The 20,820-nt window shown below is 33.6% G+C and overlaps 1 protein-coding gene across 1 annotated transcript in view; it reads left to right on the top strand.

Annotated features, from left to right (window-relative positions):
• Window positions 1-20,820, top strand: part of LOC129219238 (focal adhesion kinase 1-like) — a 246,263-nt gene that overhangs the window by 192,720 nt on the left and 32,723 nt on the right. Inside the window, exons 26-27 of the mRNA XM_054853564.1 lie at window positions 10,554-10,612; window positions 13,843-13,983. Coding sequence (XP_054709539.1) covers window positions 10,554-10,612; window positions 13,843-13,983 — 200 coding nt within the window. The remainder of the gene's footprint in view (window positions 1-10,553; window positions 10,613-13,842; window positions 13,984-20,820) is intronic.

Consider the following 20,820-nt stretch of genomic DNA (forward strand, 5'->3'; position numbering starts at 1 on the left):
GTAAATACCCAGTGGGTAGGTAAATATTTTTTGGGTATTTACCCGGGTATTTACCCAAGGCCTTGGTAAATACCCAAAAACTGGGTATTTTACAAAAAAATGCAAAAAGTGAATGAGAATTTTTTTAAAAATCTAAATATGAAATAATTGGTAAAACTGATACATACATATGTATTACACAGTTTATAATATTTTTTATCGAAAGACTTAATGAAATTATGAAAGAAACATATCACGAACCAAAGAATCTTTCTTTTCAATGCCATAATTGAAGAAGATGTTTGCTTTTTTTTTTTTTTTTTGTAACCAGTTAAGCTTTTTACTTTTTGTAGAATTGCTTTGTATATGTGAAATTTGGCTATCAACATTGATTAGGCATATCCAACACATTTAATGTGAATATCATATTAGATTGCTGAGTTGTTTCACACAATAATTCTTTAAATATGTGATCAAAATACAAATTTTAGGGAAAAATTTATTGTTTTGTATATAGTTGGTTATACAAGGTGTTTCGTTTTAACCTGCAAGACCTTTATTTTTGCAACCGTTAGTCCTAGATGCTTACTTCCAATTGCAAAAATATTCAGATGCAGAGTAAAGATATTGGAAGTTTGAAGCAAAAATAAAAATGAGTCAAAAACTACAAAATTTAACTTTTTATACGGCTCTTGGTCCCCTAACTTATATTTAGAGAAATGATCTGAATTTAAAACTTACTGACACAAAAAAACTTTTGTGCAATGAAAACTCAAGGAGATATTCCATTTGAAAGTTTTAAGAGACCATGCAGAAGATGAGATTAGAACTTATTACCCTTTCAGAATAATGACAGGTTGGCAAAGTAAAAAGCACAAGGTATTACATTTTTCATTTCTACTCAAAAATTCATGCAAATGTTATGCCGTGATACGCAAAACACGCTGCAAAACCTTGAACAATTTGAAAAATCACTCTGCACACATATAATTTTATATAAACACTCATTAACTGCTATATTTTCCCCCAAAAGATGTTACTGACGGCGAGTGTAAAATGGTGTAAGTTACAAAACGCTGCATTTCATATCTCAGTGAATATTGGTCCTACTAATGTCAAACTTTTTTTGTAATTGTTTCTCAGTGGAGATTATTTCCCTAAATATCAATAAGTCAGAAAATCTGGGGCCCGTGTAAAAAGTTAAAATTTGTATTTTTGTACTCATTTTTATTTTTACTTCAAATTTTCAATATCTTAAGTCTGCATCTGATTTTGAACATTTTTGCAATTGTAAGTATGCATCTAGGACTAACGGTTGCAAAAATAGAGGTCTTGAAGGTTAAAACAAAACACTCTGTATATATACATAGTGGAATACATACAGAAAAGTATTTTAGTTGAATATAAATTTTTGAAATAAATACCCGGGTAAATACCCATTTTGGGTATTTACCCAGGTATATACCCTGGGTATTTATCCCTAAAAATAAATACCTGGGTATTTTACATCACTAATTAGAGCTGAAAACATGTATTTTAGGTAGCCGAAGCATCTTTTAAATTTTACCAGCAGCTATATTGTGTATTGAGGATAAAAAATGGGATTTTTCGAAAAAAACACCGGAATTTTATGTAAATTGCGATTTCCCGGTAGCTAAAATTGCTTTAAAAAAAACTTTTTTTTCTACCAAACATCTTAGAATTAGTGAATCCATAGGAAAGTGCGCGTTCCAAGTCGAAAATAAAACTTTTATTTTTATGACATACCCTAGTGGCCATGTCCCCCTCCCCTCATGTGATTTGCAAAGCCATGGAAAAGCTTGGAGGAAATGGCTTCGTCCTGTTATCGAAGTTTTTTTACCTGAAGTTACTACTTTCAAATTAACACAGTCATATATTTTACTTCGTTTCCAGGAACCGGAATGTCACTTTTAACCATTTCTCGGACTGTTGGAGGGACGCTCACACAAAAACTAACGGTCTAAAATATTTAAAAGTTTTTTTTTTTAACTACGTACATTATTCTTTTTTATTGTGTGTCTCGAAAATGAAACGAACATTTTTTATTTGATAAAAATGTGCTCTCTTTTTAATGATGTGAAGGAAAACCAAATTATAGAGGACCCTTTTGAGATATTGCTTTTTGAAATTGAGACAAAATTGACGAAATCGATTTTTGGGTCATTTTTCAGCTAGGATGATACAGCAATTATTTGAGCTATCAAAATGACACTTGCATACCTTTCGGACATGGCAACAGGCAACAAACGAGGAAAAAATTAACTTCAGAAAAATATTCTCTCAGCAGATACAAGCCGATGATGTATGGTTAGAATTTGTAAAAATGCGATTTTTAACCTACTTAGGCAGCAAATTGTGAAAAATCTACCATGCATAGAGATTTTCTATACAACTTGGTTCTTCTATCACAAAAGTTGATCAGGATCACCAAATGGATGTCTCAATTGCCAAATCGCTTCTCTCCATTTTGAAAAAAAAATCCTCATTTCTGCTTTAATAGTGCTTTATCAATGCTTAGCATGTGAATTTATATTAAAGTTTTGGTTTAGTACATTTCTGACCAGATGATGGCAGAAAATGTACCATGAGGGCCTATTTACTCCTATGGATAATACCATCTTCCTCATAACTATTCCCTACCTTTTGTTTTATGGAGTTAGTCGATTTGGCAAGTGAGGCATCCAAATATCAGTATTGCAAACATCTCAGGTTGTGAGCAATGAAACAAAAACTTGGTGATTTTGTCATTTCAATCGCGACGCGATAAAAAAAAAGGCCTTTACAGAACTGTGGACATTGGCAGAACCATTCGCCTTATGGAGCTGTAATTTAGCAGAGTTTCATGCAAGAAATCAAGTGCTCTCCTAAGCAATATTTCTAGCCTTGGACCTCTTGCTGATTCCTAAGTGCACTGCAAGTAATGAAACTCTTTTTGAACACTTCTTGCGCATGGACACTTGTCCCTTTTTGAGAACACATTTTTTGAAATAGTTATTTCAACCCTCATGAGAACACTTTTCAAAATACTTTTTAAACATGAAAACTTGTCCCCTTTTTAGAACGTTTTTGAATAATTTTGAGAACAATTCGGATAACGCTTTTCGGAACATATATTTTGTTCAGCATATATTTTAACGCACTTTTTTAACACTTAGTGGCTCACGTATTGGTGCAGTTTTTATGATATATTTTAGAACAATTACGGAGCACTAAAATATCCTCCCGGAATAGCTGCTACACAAGTTATACAGGAAGATTTTAGAAACAAAAAAAAAATGCTACATTCGCCTACGTTGAGACTGCAGGCATGATGATGGGTTTAGTCTTTGTCTGTATCTGATTATTAATCAGCATTAATCAGATTAAGTCGTTCAGATGTAGATTTATTCGTCATTCAGATCATAGGTTCATTCAAAATGAATGAATCTATGAAAGTTTTAAATTTAAAATGCAACAGGTGCCTCAAAAACAATTGAATAGCTTACAGCAAAATTACAAACAAACAATATATACAAATAAATACAAATACAAAAGTGACGACCAGCAACAGGCTCTGGGCCCAGCTAGGCTGGTCCTAGTCAATTTATTAGACCCCAATGAAGATCAATGGCCCTCTTAAAGCTATCCACCCCCTTGCTCATTACCGTCTCTTCCGGTAAGCTATTCCAAGTGCCCACGACCCTGCTAAAGTAGTAGTTTTTCCTGATTTCCAAGTTAGCCTGAGATTTAAATAGCTTAAAACAATGACCCCTTGTCCTGCTTTCCCCGCAAAAATTTAATCCATTTACATCTTTCATTTTGATAAATTTAAATAACTGAATCATGTCCCCTCTGACTCTCCTTTGCTAAAGGCTATACATGTTAAGCCTATTAAGCCTGGTATCATAATCTAAATCTGAGAGTCCCCTTACTAATTTAGTTACCTTTCTTTGAACCCTTTCCAATACAAAAATATCTTTCTTCAGATAAGGCGACCAAAACTGAACAGCATACTCCAAATGAGGTCTTACTAAACTCCTATATAAAGGCAGAAGAACTTTCTTAGATTTGTTTGAAATAGATCTATTGATGAACCCAAGCATTTTGTTGGCTTTGTTACTAGCAATACTGCACTGTTGACTAAACTTGAAGTCCTGATTTATTAAGATACCCAGATCCATAACATTTTCTGCCTGATTTATGACTGAACCCTGTAAATGATATCTCATACGCTTATTTCCATGACCTAAGTGTAGCACTTGACATTTCCCTACATTAACTGCCATACCCCATTTATCTGCCCACTTCGTAATATGATTTAAATCCTCTTGAAGCTGATTTACTTGTTCTTCATTTTCGACAATCCCCATAACTTTTACATCATCAGCAAAACAATTCATGCTTCCAGAAATATTTTCATTGATGTCATTCATAAATATAATAAACAAAAGAGGCCCTAAAACTGATCCCTGAGGAACCCCACTTAAAACATCACTCTAATTAGAATGATTTCCTCTCACAACTACTCTTTGCTTCCTACCAGTAAGCCAATTTCTAACCCAAAGTAAAGTTTTTCCTCCTATTCCAATGTCAGCTAACTTGCTGAGAAGAGCAACATGCAGTACCTTGTCAAAAGCTTTTTGAAAATCAATATAAACAACATCCACACATTTTTTGTTATCTAAAGCTGAGGTAACCTTGTCGCAGAAATGCAATAAATTAGTAGTACAGGATTTACCTTTCATGAAACCATACTGCAAACTAGTCAACAGACTATTAGTCTCTAAGAACTTCATGATCTTAATTTTGATCAAAGTTTTGAAAATCTTACAAATCACCGAAGTCAAACTTACAGGTCTATAATTCCCAGCAATACCTTTAGACCCCTTCTTGAAGAGTGGCGTTATGTTAGCCAGCTTCCAGTCCTCTGGCACCGTCCCCGAGTTATAAGAAGCATTGAAAATAATCAAAATAACATCCACTAATTCATCTGCACATTCAACTAAAATTTTTGGATAAATATTATCTGGTCCCGGAGCTTTAGTTGCTTTAATCTTTTTCAAATGAAATAACACCTCCTCCCTGGAAAATACAAAATCCTCAAGCTGTATAATAGCTTGTGTCTTGTTAGTGTCAACTGTTGAGATACAGTTATCGTTAAACACACTGGAAAAAAAGTTATTTAGAACATTTGCAATATCCCTATCGTTTTGGATTAAATTTCCATACTCATCAACCAAAGGCCCAATTTGACTGTTTCGAGCTTTCCCAGAATTAGCGTAAGCAAAAAACCTCTTAGGGTTCCCATCAATGTCATCTGCCAGCCTTTGCTCCAATTCCCTTTTCTGAATCCGTACCAAATACTTAAAATTTCGCCTTGCCTTACCATACTGGAGCCTCTCCGCACTCTGACCAGTTTCTTTAAACTTACGAAAAGTGGCTTGCTTATAATTAAGAGCTTCTTTAGTCTCCCTGGAGAACCACATGGGCCAAATTTTGGTACTAACACCTTTTCTCCTAAATGGAACATAGTCCCCAACGGTTTTAGCAAGTTTATCCTTAAATTCCGTCCACTGCTGATCTACGTCGTTATTTTCCAACCCTGACGAAAAAAACCTCTTTCAAGCTCTGCCTAAGTGCAACAAAATCGGTGTTTCTGAAATTGGGCACAAACCTAAAATTATCATCTTTGCACACTTCAAATTTAACCCGGAACCTAATGCTGTTATGATCACTATCTCCAATATGCTCCCCTACACTCAACCCTTGAACAAAACTACCTATGTCACAAAAAACTAGATCCAAAATGGTCTCCTCTCGAGTTCCTTGAGTTACAACTTGATCTAAGAAACAGTCACCAATTACTTTTAAAAATTCCTCTTCTTTGCCATTACCAGGATAATAATTATTCCAATCAATACCCGGAAAATTGAAATCCCCCATTATGATAACGGATCCTTTACTGGACATGTCACTAATAATACGGTACATCTGTTCATCTTGTCCCTGGTTTGAATTTGGTGGCCTGTAAATGTTTCCAAAGCGTAGCTTATTGCCCTTACTGCTCATCAACTCCAGCCAAACCATATCAATATCAGTAGGCTTATCATTTATGACCAATTCATTGCAGATAAAATTGTCTCTAACATAAAATAAAACCCCACCACCTCTTTTACCTACTCTATCCTGTCTGAACAAATTATACCCAGCAATATGTAATAACTCTGCATCAGATTCGGTAGCCCATGTCTCTGTAATTCCAATAACATCCAACTTCTCATCCATAACTATACTTTTCAATTCATCCATCTTGTTCCTAATACTGCGAGCATTGGTATAGAAAACTTAAAGCATGCCTAAGTTGCTTTTATTTAACACCCTGAAATTTCCTAAATTACAATTGTTAACATTACTACTCTTGTTCGTCACTTTATTTCCATTCCTAGCAATACCTAAAAAAATTTCATTCTCTCGATACCTGATGCTTGAACCATGCCCCCCATTCCAACTTAGTTTTTTGACTCCGAAGCCCTTAAAATTAATCCACTAACCATTTTGACCCCTGTAGAGCTCAGATGCAGGCCATCCCTAGCAATCCAATCCCGTTTACAATGACTCCATACATCAATGAACCTGATACTGCGCTTTTCGCAAATTGACTTCAGTAGCAAGTTTATACACCGCGCACGTTGATTTAGCCAGCTCCTATGCACTCCATACCTGGGAAGCAAACCAACCACTTGGACATTCGTCGAAAAGCTGGTTGCTTTATCCAACAGGGATTCCCATTCCCTAGAAAACTCCTCATTTTTACTGTGGCCTACATCATTTGTTCCCACCCACAAAGTAACCATATCCTCCTTATTCAATACTCCCTTCTTTCCAGCAACCATATTAACGTCTTTTACCCGAGCCCCTGGTAAACAACACCTAGCCACCTTACGCTTTACTTTCCCAACTGTGTTACCCACCTCCCTTACCATAGAGTCCCCCAAAATTACACCCTTAGTTTCCCAATCTAACTCCTCATTTGAAACTTCCCCCTGAATCTCTGGAACATTTATACCCTCTACAACTGGCTTACACCCTAATGCTAACTGGGCTTCCAAAACTAGCATCTTAAGTCTTAAGTCTGAGAGTTCAGCACATTTAGTGCAAATATAATCCTCCTCAAAAGCAGACTCATTTTCCCCCTTATACAGGCAGAACATATGACATAAATCACAAGAGATCCACCTGTCCCCCTTCCCACTCTTTACCTCTTTCATAATGCATATAACACCCATTTCTACTCAGTGAATATGTTCCAAAAGGCAAAACAGAAAGATAAAAATGCAAAAAAACACAGAATAAATACTAAAAACAGCAGTAAATAAAGAGTTTCTATACCCAATAAAGCACACAAGATCAAAAACCAGGAGATCACCACATGTTAGGCTTAGCTCCAAAAAAAGCAAAAACACTTCAAGAATACAATAACAGCAAAAATGAGCCCCCAAAACACAATAAAACTAAATTACATGATAAAGTGAAGTAAAAAAACCTAAAACTAGACAGTAATAATGAAAAATTATAGTAAAAAAACACTTATCAAATTAGTAGCAATAACATTCCCTGCATCACAGGCGCCCTCTAGTGGCCAAAAAAAAAATGTATTGAAAAGATGGAGCAGGAAAATTGTGCACAATCATTCTTACTACGAAAACTGCAAATAAATTTAAAATATTAATTTCCTCAAATGGGGCCATTTCCAAAATTTTAAAAGTATTTTTTCCCAAAAGAGCATAAACATAGGATTGACCATTTAAAAAATAATTTGACTAAGTTTAATATTTTTAAAAAGATATTTTAATCAGCACGCTTTCATTGTTTACACTTATGCCGATGACATCACAAATGATGAAATGCCATTCAGTGTTGCCATTCACAGAGCAAAACATTTAATTTGCATCTTTACTTACGTGTACTGGCAACGATATGGTTGAGAGCAAGTGTAGAGCGCAATATTTATTTCTCTTCTTGATTATCATAACGTGGAAACGCAGTAGACAGATGCGCCAAAGTACATCATTTGTGAAGTCACAAAGACAGCGCCTTATTTTTAAAATCGGACATTTAAAATAATTAATTAAAAATTAAGTGTTGAGAAATAAAAGTTTTTTTCTCGCTCCATGTTCTTTTTTTTTTGCTTATTCTATCAATTTCAGTGACTAAAAATAGTACATACTTTTGACTGTAGGAAATATCCCCATAATGTTTTTAAAACCAATTAATTATGTAAAAAGTTTTTACAAAATATTTTGAAAGCAAATTATTTATAATTAATTTAAAAAAAATAGTTTCTCAAGCACAAACAGTTTTTTAGTTCACTATCAAAAAGTCTTATTTCGTGTTCAAGCTGGTTACTGGTAACAACGCTGAAAAGGTATGACCTATTGTGATGGCCAACAATGGAATAATTTCTCGACAATAAAGATTTGACTATCTCTTACATTCTATAATTCCCATTTTCTTATCATCTAATGTTTTATTGGATTTTTTTTCTTTTTTTTTTTTTTCAATTTGTGATGCATCAAACGTTATTTTATAAATAATTTATCGTTATAACTAGTTTTTAGTCTTGTAATGCTTTGTGCAACATGTACTATATATTAACCTGTATCCAATATTTATACTATAGTGTCATAGTATAACTGATTATAAGCCTTCTCAATGTCTCATAGTACCCCATTCCTAATCGCTCTGTGCTCCCATGCGGGCCACCTCAGCTTCCTAATTGCATCCCCCCCTCTCCCCACAGCCATATTTCGGTAGTGAGAGACCCAAACTAAGGGGAAAAAATATCACTATAAGCACTTAGTGGTGCATTAATTTCCGAATAGAACTTTTTAAATAGCATATGACTCTTTTCGAACCATGAAGTTAGATTTTCAGCACGTGAAACTTAGTTCATTAGATCAATAGTGATTTAGGATAAAATATTTATGAGATGACTTTGAGTACTCTAAAAGCACTTATTTTCGGAGGCTTTCATTTTGGCAATTTTCCAGAGCTCGTCGTAATTACGAAAATTTAAACCTTGCGAAATAATTTTTAATAGAATAATTCTGTTCATATAAAATTCACAAAATTTTCAGCTCGCAAATACATAGTTTTCTTCAATTTCGCGAATGCCCTCTTTATTTGCACAAAAGATTGTGAATGCTTTTCTTCAAAGTTCACTGTAATCACTTTCAATGGACACATAATTATGACATCTGTTTTATTTCATTTGCATGTTACACTTCTGATACATTTTTTCTGAAAAGAAGTTTTTGTTTTGTATTAAAATACAGTTGATAATATGGCAATTACACAAAGTTAAAATGCAAACCTGTTACATCGTGTAATATTTTCACTAAAAAAAAAGTTTCAGATTTATTTGAATTACTTGGGGACTTGCCCCCTGCTAGGATATGTATTTCCAAATCTGTATGTAAGCAAGGAAAAAGTTGCGTAGCGAAGCTCAAAAAATAGTCTACTCCAAGTTTAGACCCGAAGGAAATAAATGCTCTCTCTCATTCAACCCTTAATTGCTGTCATCCCCTCCCCCTAAACACATGTTTTTTATTACCCTGAAGACTGCCTGAAGACGATCCCCATGCCCCACCACAACAGGGGATAAAGAAGCTGTCCCCTCTTTCTCTATTGTCACCTGCGGGAGGCGTGGTTAACACGGAAATTCTTCAATTTTTGCAAAATTTTCCAGTTTTTCCCTCCTAATTACTCTTATCCTAATTTAAGTATGATTAAAAGAAAGGTATCCCTGAAAGGCCCAAACTTTCAAGAATAACGCGTAGTTTTTCAATTTGAGCAAATGTTAGATCTTGAGTATTTATGAAGCGTGTAAACAGAAAGCACCTCTTACTTTGTCAACTCATAAATTTAACAGCCATTTAATAAATTTTAACGGAAAATTAAAAATTAAAAAACGCGCGTCATTTGTACTGCTGTGAAGAATCTTATGCAGAAAAAATTATCTCAAAATATTTAAATGCGAATTAGCAATCGGGAGGTAACTTCACCGTAGACTTAACATTGATTTCGAAACTTCGGAGGCTCTCTCCAGCGGCACCTTAAAATGTTCTGTATGTATTAAACAACTAAAATAAAAACATCAATTGATAATAGATTCATTTTTGTTACTAGTAGTAAATTTACTGCAGGATGTGATTTCTTAAAAAATCTTAAGGCTCTGGTTAAATTTCCTCGGAAAAGATATATTTCAATTCAAAATTCAAAAATATTTTTTTTCCTTGCTAATAAAAGTACAAAGAACATTTAAAGAAAATTACAAGAATGTATCTTAATTACACGATTTTTAAAAAATTCAAAAGTAGAGTGGTCTCCAAGACCTCATGTCCCCTGTTATGTCATGCTTTTTCACCTCCCCAGTTACGGTTTAATAATTTTATTTATTCTTAATTTGTACCTAACGTTTATATGTATTAATAGCACTTACACAAAGATGTTGTTGGTGTTTATATTTATTCATCAATTTACATTCCTAATTATTGAAGATATTTTGTTATTAGTTCCTAATTCTGAAGACACTAATGGCCAGATTTGTGGTTCTCCAAAAGCATCTTGTAATGTAAGTTTAAACGAATTTTCATATTTTATCTTATTTTAAAACGGTTTTACACTTCTGTGTCAAAACTGTACCTCTATTTTTATGCAAATGTTTTTTTTTAAAATTATTTTCCCGTTTTGTGTGCATTATTTCCATTTTGATTGTTCCTTTAATATGAACAAAAGTTGAATACAAAAGCGATGGCTAGCAACAGGCCCAAGTCCCAGCCAAGCTAGTCCTATTCAATTAACCCAATGAAGATCATGAATCCTCTGAAAACTATTTACCTAGTTGCAAGAAACAGCTCTATCCAGTCAACTATTAAAAATGTCAAAACCATATTGAAGTAGTAATTTTTCTTAAATTCAGGTTTAGCTAGTGATTTGAAAAGTTTAAAACAATGACCCCTAGGTCTGAAATCTGCGCAGAAATTTACCCTATTTTTTGAATAACTATCATGTTCCATCTGGCTTTACTTTTCTCCTTTTGTTGGTAGGGGGAGACTGGGTACAGTGAGATGCAAAAATTCAATTGCATTTTTATCATTAAAAAATACCAAAAATTAAATTCTTTCAAATGATACCATATTTGTTACTGTAATAGGTACTGTAAAAGTGAATCTAATTACGAATTTACAAAAACGAGGGGGGGGGGAAACGAAATTCAAATTTATAGTCAAATCAAACCAGTGGTGGATACAAGGGGGTCAGGACCCCCCTCCCTCGAAACCACAAATGTATCTTAATGTTTGCTTGAAAGAGTTTTAAAAAACTGGATCGAAACCGAAAAATAATTTTTTTTTATTCAATATTTTTTGGGCATTACATGAAGAGGTGGATACAAGGAGGGAAAGGGGGTCATATGGGTTGTGACCTCCCCCCAGAATCTGCAAAATTTCTTTGTAATCGTTATAAGGTTCATTGCATTTGAGTAGTGAAAATGACTGCTTGAAAAAAAAAGCAACCAGAATGGAACCATAAGAAAAAGGAAATAATTTTTGAACGCCTTTTCCTTTTTGTGGCATAACATGTCATTTGCTATTGATATAAAGCTTTACTTGAGACAGTCTGTGGTCAAACTCCTCAGAAATATTAATAGATCCTTTAAATGGTTTATTTTGTTTGGCGGGAAGCTTTTTGCTCACCAAGCAACCACTTCACTTTGAAAAGCTTCTCGCCAAACAGGATAAACAATTTAAAGGATCTATTAATATTTCTGAGGAGTTGAAGGTGGGAGGAGGTTCTAATGGAAGTAGGTGTGATGAAAGAGGATAAGAGGGAGGATGATAGTTTGGCAGAGATACTTGACTGCCAAACTAGATATCATAACTTTTTAAGGCTGAGGGTTTTGGGTTTAGTATGTGTGAAGGCCTTCTTTTTTGTGGGGAAAAGTTAAGGGTTTTCTTGGCAGGGAAATTTTTACAACAGGGTTGTTTTTGATGAGATAGAAGTTACATGAGAGCAGTGAACAATGAATTAATGGTGTCTCACTGTTCCTGTCTTATTGCAAAATATAAACTCAATGGCTGCCATTCTCAGACAAAGAAAATTAAAAACATCATTCTACTGCTGAAGTGAATGTTTGTTAATAAGCTAATGTAAGATTAATAACACCAGATTGCCGGGGTGCCCACCCCCCAAGAGCAAGTATGCACCCCCCTAAATGTCACAAAGACCCTAAAAATACCCCTCGAAATAACTCCCCTGACAATTTCAATTGCGCAGTTTGTCCCATGACCCCCCCCCCCAAGTGGGCACCCCTGCCAGACTGTGAAGTTTATCTTACAGTTTAGGAACAGTGCAACAGACAATGGAGATAATTTTACTTTGATGGGTTCAAACTGTGATGAGAAAATTATTTTTCGTACATGATACTTGAAAGCAAACTTTTTTCTATAATATTGTTCACAATATGTCACCTGACTTTTCAAAAGTTTTACCAGGCAGGAAATATCCAAATAAAAAATATATTGCTGTTGTCTCACTGTTTTCCCTTTCACTGTACCCACTTCTCACCTACATATTCAGTATTTGAAGTCTAGAGTTGTAATCTAAACCTGAAAGATCATTTACTAACCTAATGGTGTGTTTTGAACTCTTTCAAATAAGTATCTTTTAAAAGATGTGGAGAAAAAATTGAACAGCATTCTTCAAATGAGGTTTTACCAAACTTATGTATAAAGGCAGAAAAACTTTCTTAAAATTTAGCAAAAGAGGCCTAATGGTAAAACTCTGCATTCTGTTGATTTTGTTACTTCCCATGCTGCACTATTATCTCAACTTTAAGTCCTGACTATAGCACACAACAGTTTCTACTTCACTAACGATAAACCAATATAAATAGTAGCTTAATGATCGTTTCCATGATCTAAATGAATCAGTTGAAGTATTTCAACATTGAAAATGATTCCCCTTCTAATGGCCCGCTTAGAAATCAGATCCAAAGCCTCTTGAAGATTTTTCATTTTTTTTTCATTGTCAACAATCTCCATCATTTTGACATAATAAAAAAAAAATGTATTCTCAGAAAGCCTTTCAATAGTATCATCGTTTATAATGCTAATACTAACTATGCTAATGCTAATAACTAATTTGATGCTGCTAATACAAGACAAGCCTGCCCATTACTAGTTGGCTGTAACTAGTCATTAACCCTATCCTTAACATGCAAACAACGTAAAATGTTCAAATTTTGTTTGAAACCAGGATTGTGCATGGCAATATTTTACAGGCCATGAGCATTCCTTGAAATAAATACATACAAGAAAGAGACAATAAGATAGTTCAAAGCAAACTAACCAATTTCTTTTGTACTGTACAGAAAAAAAAGCAAGGACATCTGCATTTTTGCAGAAACTAGTTTTATACCAGCACTTAGTTATAAAAAGCAACTATTCTGGTCCCTTCACATTGATTTTAGTAAGTTTGAATGTATTGATTTTGGCGATCTAAAAAATCATGTTTAAATGAACAGGGGGGGGGGGGGCTTTAATTCACTTTGTCCATTCTTGGGTTCAGAAATGTCTATTATTGGTTTACTTGTATAAAACAAATTGATAACAGATGAAAAATAGTTGCTTTAAAATGACTGTTTCATTCTCTCATGAATCATGTAAATAACTTTTCCTATGAAATATAAATACATGCTTTTTGTAAGTATTTAAAACTGTTTTCTTGTTATAGAACTAATTTTATTTTACTTAACTTATTTTGAGCAAAGACATTTTTATACATTTGTTCATACATTTTCAGTTTAGACAAATGGCTACAGCTGAGTTTGATCGAACGGGTGATGCTGTTTATGAAAATACTACTAATGTTGTTCGAGCTGTGATGAGTTTGTCAAAAGGAGTCCAGCTCGGAAAAGTCACTGAATATGTAAATTTAGTTCAGGTAAAAGTTTAAGTTATTGTATTTCTAAAAGTATTGTAAAAGCTGTTAAGTGTGTTGAATCTTTGCTGGCAATTTAGATTAGGTTAAGTTAGCATAGTTCTGAATGTTTTTGATCCTCCTCACATTAAAGAATTTTTTACTGAGTCACTGAAAAATAAAATGCACAAGCAATTTCTTATTAAATGTGGTTTCCTGAGAGAAAGGGGCAAACTTTTCACATTGTGCATTACATACATATAATTTGGGGGCAAAAAGTCAAAATTTGTTTAGGGGTACTTTATAAACTCTCGTAAAAGAATTCAATACAAAAAATGAAGTTAAAAGTCGGGGGGGGGGGGGTCATGTATACATAAAGAGTTTCAGAAAATTTTACCCTGCATAATTCTTGGGGAAAAAAGCATTGCAAAACATGAGCATTTTCCTAACTTTAGACGAACCCTTTTAAACAAGCGCTAAAGAAGTGAATAAATACTCACACATCATCTTCATTATTGACTAAACAGCTCAGTTACGGGCCAATGCTTTCTTTTGGAGACTTTTCCATTATTACTTCTGATTAATCTTTGATTTCCAGTTTATTTCATTAACGGCCAGAAAATCAGATTCTACCAAATCAGCCTCTTCTTCCTCTTCTGGTTCCAGTTGGTCTAAAAAGTAATACTTTTTACTTCCTTTTACAAAAAAGGAAGTATTAGAGTCATGAAAAAATGTTCACTCAAAAATCGACCTTAATTTCCATTTTGCTCACCCCCGAATGAATATTGAGTTTTTTTTTCGATTTGACCACACGTGGATAAGTGCCTAAGAACGTATAGACGCGCGAAATATCCATAATGACGATTCCCGAGTTAATTACAACGAATTTTCTCGTGACGTCTGTATGTACGTATGTATGTATGTGCGAATGTGCGTATGTCGCATAACTCAAGAACGGTAAGTCCTAGAAAGTTGAAATTTGGTGCATGTATATGTACCTAAGAACGTATAGACGCCCGAAATATCCATTTTGACTATTCCCGAATTAATTACAACAAGTTTTCTCGTGATGTCTGTATGTACGTTAGGGTGGGTCATCGTCCTATGGTAAAAAAAAAAGTTTCTGATTTCCATTGGGCAGGGTAAGAAAAAGGTGCCAAATGACGTTCTAAGGTTATACATAAAAATTCATTCAATTAGGAGTTCATTTTTTGCTTCCGGATTGAGTTTGAAAAACCTGTATTTAAGGAAAAAAGTCTATTTTCATAAAAAAAACTGAAAAAGAGAATTACAAATATATATAACAACTTAAGGTTGTCCAAATATTAATAATTTATTTACAAAAACATTTATGATAATCATTAATTTTCAAAATTAAAAATATTCATCTTAAAATAACTTGTAAGTCCTTACTATCCAGTTTTCGCATAAGCTTCCGGGATTCCAGTTGGTTCTTTATTAAAGCTTTTCTTTTTGCACAATTTAGTTGAAACTTACGACAATTTTAACTGCCCTTCTCCACAGGGTTGCCCATTCCCATGGGGTGATGGCACCCCCCACATGCCAGGAAGTACCCCTTAAAGCGAGACCCCCCTCCCCCCAAAAAATAAGGTCAAAAATCTAAAATTAACCTTCTTAAAAATTTGAATGCCACAGTCTGCGCCATGAACTCCCCTGATGGGCACCCCTGCCTTTAAATAGCCTGTGTGTATGGCATGGCAGGCATAGGAAACAGTGTTTTTTTTCCTGAAACAAACAGTTGAATATCTTCTTCAGAGATTGATTCCAGTATTGGTGGATCAGACACATTTTTCCAGCCATTGAAATCAATGTAAGATTCTGCATCAAACTTAACCATAAAAATGTGGAAAATTTGTCTTTTGGGAGTCTATTTTGCTGAACATTATGAGCTTCTAAAATCCAACAGGCTGCCAATTCACAGATGTGCTGTTCCAAGTCCATCAGCATTGTAATAAATTAATTTTTAGGACTGACAAAAAGCTGTTTTTTTGGATTGCGGGATCTATTTTGCACTTCAACTTAGGGAATAAATATCTAGTTGCAGTAATTTTGAACAACTGCCGAGCCAATCTGCACATAAAGGGTAACTTTTGATTGCAAACCAGATTGGAGCATAAACTTTGATGACTTATATTGCAAGAGTTGTTAAATTTTCAGAAGGAGATTCCACTGAAACACACAAACATAGAATTCAATTATCACAAGTTAGCCATAGAACATGAGACGTTTTGTTAGGCTTTGGCTCTTGCCAGGGCAGATTTTTGTGCTATTTTGCTCTTCCGAGGAAGCATGTTTTTCTCAATATTTTCTGATATGATGCGGTCAAGTACTACTGAAGCAAAAGCTACTCCAACCCTGTCGGATATTTCGTATCTATCACATGGCCCGTGAAAGCAAATTGTAGTCCGCTGTATTGCTTGTAGTAATAAATTTATCAATATAAGCTTTTGTAGTTTGAAGCTTGTAAAGGTCCCTTGAATTGATCTTCACTGTCCATATCCGATAAAAGAGATGCCATGAAGTAATGATACTAAAACTGTCTTCACTTTCTTCTTGAGGCTGAAACTGCAATTCCTCTCCCTCTTATTTTTTTTTTTTTTGGACATTTTTTCAGTCAATATCTTTGAATTTGCAAGATGAAGCATCAAATAGCAATTTACTAGCTTGGTAAAACGATTCTGATTATTTTCTTAATTATTTTCGGATAGGATTTTAGCAGATTGCTGCTGCATTCCAAGAGGTAGATTTTCAGCATCCTTACTCATTTACGTTGCACAGTAGGCAGGGAATGTTTGACCTAATTCACACATTTCAGCCAATTCTAACACCTAAAATGGCAAGTGTGAATTTAAACGGGGTGTAAATTGAATGTTTCATCACTTGTTTCTGTAAACGAAGTAACATTTATTATTATAACAATCTCACATGGAACGTATCCTATTTGGGTAACGAAATCCAAACTTCAAACTCAATCCGTAGGCAAAAAGAATGGAATAAAATTTCACACATGTTAGTTTGAGACCATTTAGCACCTTTTTAATCCCCTGCCCCTTAACAGTTCGATTTTTTTTTTATTTGACCCATCCTAATGTACGTATGTATGTGCCGGAAAATATTAGGCCAGAAAGTACGGTATATGACCAAATATATTTGGGACACTTGCAAAAATTAACATTTTTACGTATTTCTCGAGAAATAAGAGACCAATTGCTCTGTAACTTTTCTTACAAAAAAAGGTATACTTCAGCTGTCATTTTTTAATAGAAATTGAATCTACTATTCATTTAGGGGATCTGCTACAAATTGAGAAAACAAAAAAAGGTTTTTGATTATCCTTCATTGTAAATAGCTGGGAATAAGCTATAAATTTCAGAAATAAGGTAAACTATGAAGAATTCATTTTCATATTTTTGGGAAAGTATCTCTTATACCCATGGAGATATAAGCATTTCTTTCAAAAATACAAATTTTATTTCAAGGTTTTTTATCTCATAACACGCAGAGTTTTTCGTTAAACATTTTGAAACTTTCAAAATATAAATAATGAAAAGTCATTATGATTTTCACTATTACTGATGAACTGGGGGAGACCGGGGCTAGTTGGCACTGTTTTCACTTTTTGATTTTTCTATTTTTTTCTGTAGTATTTACCGCAAAAATGATTTATGCCTCTGATAGGATAACATCTTGGCTACAAAAAAAAAAAAAAAAAACACTGGGAGCATCATCTAAAATTCACTGGGAAACTCATTAAAAGATATTTTCCAAAGACGCCTCATTAGTAGGGTGGAGTGAAAAAAAAAAATTTGAATTTCGAAACGCCGGAGGCCTTAAAAGTTGCCTTTTAGCACCAGTAGGTTACCCTTAAAATATTAGCCTCCTAGAATAACATCTTTAAGTTCCAAAATCGCCCCAAAAAACCAAAATTGCAAAAAATCGACCTTTTTTTGAACTTTTTTAACGAAATTTTAAATATTTAATTTTGAAAATGCTTGGAGGTGTAAATGTGAACTCTATGTAAGGTTAATATCTCCAAGAAGTTTTAGCTCAATTGAGTAATTTCCTCAAAAAAATTCTTAATTGACAAATAAATGTTCATCAACTACAACAGAAATGGACTTATAACCCCTTAGCTAAATGTCCAAAGTTACTAAAAACTTGTGAATGTTACCTCTGTGTGACTACGCTACAGTACAAAAGAACAAATACTGAATAATCAAAATTTTACTTGCTGATACGAAAATCACGTTTTCAATCCTTCCACTCAAAGCAATGGCTGAATCCTGCTGGCGTCCTCATGTAAGATGGACGTATCATCCATGATGATCAAGTGACAGGCTCAGTGGCACTCTGAATCAACCATGGAGTTTTTTAAAATCACAATGCCAACTAACCCTGGTCTCCCCTACACTATTGTAACTATTCAGCAGAAATATATCAGAATTTCAATGAATGAAATTATTCGAAAGAATTTTATTTTGTATGCACGTCATGGGCAACAAGATCACTTTCAAAAAATCATAAAATACCTTCTGAATAAAAAACAGAATTGGTTCAAATGAAACGCTCTTTAGATTTAAAGAAAAAATGACTTTTAAGGGAGATGACTCATGTCACTTAAAATATCGTTAATTTTTGAAATTTTTCAATTATTTGATTTCTTGAAATATTCATCTAAAGATTACAATAAAATATAAAACTGCCATGTAAAGGCTTTAGACTGCTATTTTCGTTTAAAAAGTTAAAAAAAAAACTTTTTTCACAAAGAAGAAAAATCATAAATTAGGTAAAAATTCAGTTTTTTACCACATTTTTTTAAAATCAATAAACCCAACTAATTTTTTCATGATGAGTCGAGATGACATTTGGGTCCTTTTTTATTTGTAAGAATTATTCAAATAAGTTAATTTGAAATGGTCTATTTCAAATCAAATGTTTTGCTGATTTATTTTCAAAATTGCCAATTTTGTGCAGAATTTTAATAGGCTGCATATGGAGAAAAAAGAATTTCTTGAAAAATTCTTTTGGAATATTTCATATACCAATTAGTTGTAACTACTGTAATTTTTTGAAAAAAATTCGTGATAATCATACGGCGCTTATCACCATAGCTAGATAATATAGACGCACGCACGCACGCCTTGCACGGATATATTTGCTGTAGATATGTGCATGTGCTGAAAATTGTTAATAATATCCATATTAAACACTGGTTATCTTCAAAATTTGAAGATAAATTAATGAAAAATGTTTATTAGAGCTTTCACGAATACATGATTGAAAGCAAAAGGCATTTTCTTACTAAAAATTTTACCTACCCACTGCATGTTGAGTTTCATTCGTGCAGATAGTTTTGAGCTATGTGCGCAGATATTTTATATTTTTATCTTACTATGCTTATCACACCTGCATGCGTGATTTGAAATGGAATGACTTGATTGTCCTTTCTCAGCAGGTAAAATACAGGGTTCCCGTATGGGTCATAGAAATCCTGGAAAGTCATGGAAAAGAAATAAACAAATTTCAGCCCTGGAAAAGTCATGGAAAATAAATATTTTTATTAAAAGTCATAGAAATTTATTTAAAGTCATGGAAAAATTTGTTGAGCAGTAAGAAAGTAATGGTAGCTAAAAGAGCATTCAAAACCTTGAGTGATTTAAAAGTATTGCCTGTCAAAGAAATTAATACTGGAAAATAGAATTATCCTAAAAATAAATCTGAGTTTTGGAATTCTGTTGCATCCGCTTTTGTAACAGCCACTTGCATTTTTTTTGTAATGTGATTTTACTACTTGGACATCACTAATTTTGAATTTATCATTTTATTTTCAGCACTTATATTTTATATTCTGTAGTGGTGGAATTACATGTTCATGATTTTGCCTCGCCCACTCAAAAAGTAATTCGATTGCATCTGAGTTCATTTCAACTACTCGTAAAAAAATCATTATTAAATTTATCAGAACTTATCTTAATTTGTTGAAGGCTTTAGAAAATTAATACTTTTTTCATGTGATAGAATATTGAAATAGGGGAATTCTAATGCTCTAAAACAGTGGTGCCCAACGTATGGGTCTCAAAACTGATTCATGTGGCCAGCTGAAATATCTGGTTTAGATAAATGAATTTACTGAAAAACGTGGCTTTTCTTTAAAGAACGAAAATACTGTCAAGTTACATGGATGGTTAGATGCACTGTTAACACCTAAGGGCAATATTTTTATAAAGTAAATTTATTATTTGAACTTTAATGACTCATGCAAACTTTGTCCCATTCATTACTATTCTGCCCTATTAATTAGACATTTAAGCATCAGTATGTTACTTTCTCTGTATTTTTACTCCACTTAAATTAATATGTTAAAGGCATATAATAACAGTTTATTATTAGTTTCCATGGTGTGCACTGACATTTTTTCAAGCACAAGTAAATGAGGGTAGTGGCATTGGCGTAAAAGTTTTGCTAAATGCCTGTTTCTGAAAAAATTTTAGAGTTTGACATTAAACAGAACTATTCTCTTCTTTTACCCAGCTCATAAATTTTTTTTATGAAGTCATGAAAAAGTCTTGAAGAGTCATGGAAATTCTTTATCTGAAGTGAGGATGAACCCTGTAAATATTTACTCCATTTCTTGCTTAACAATCGGCAAAAATGCACGAAAAAATTTGTGAGGCATAATTTTGTTTAAATTAAATCCTCACAAAACGTTTGAATTTTTCCTTTTTTTTGTGTGAGGGGGGAGGGGGAGTTGGGATATAAAAAGAACCTCTTCTATAAAAGGAACCTTGTGTAAAAATTTTGGGTTAATCCACAGATTTCTTTTTCGAGTTTTGCGGTTAC

The sequence above is a fragment of the Uloborus diversus genome, chromosome 3 (assembly GCF_026930045.1).
Source record: "Uloborus diversus isolate 005 chromosome 3, Udiv.v.3.1, whole genome shotgun sequence".
Lineage (NCBI taxonomy): Eukaryota > Metazoa > Arthropoda > Arachnida > Araneae > Uloboridae > Uloborus > Uloborus diversus.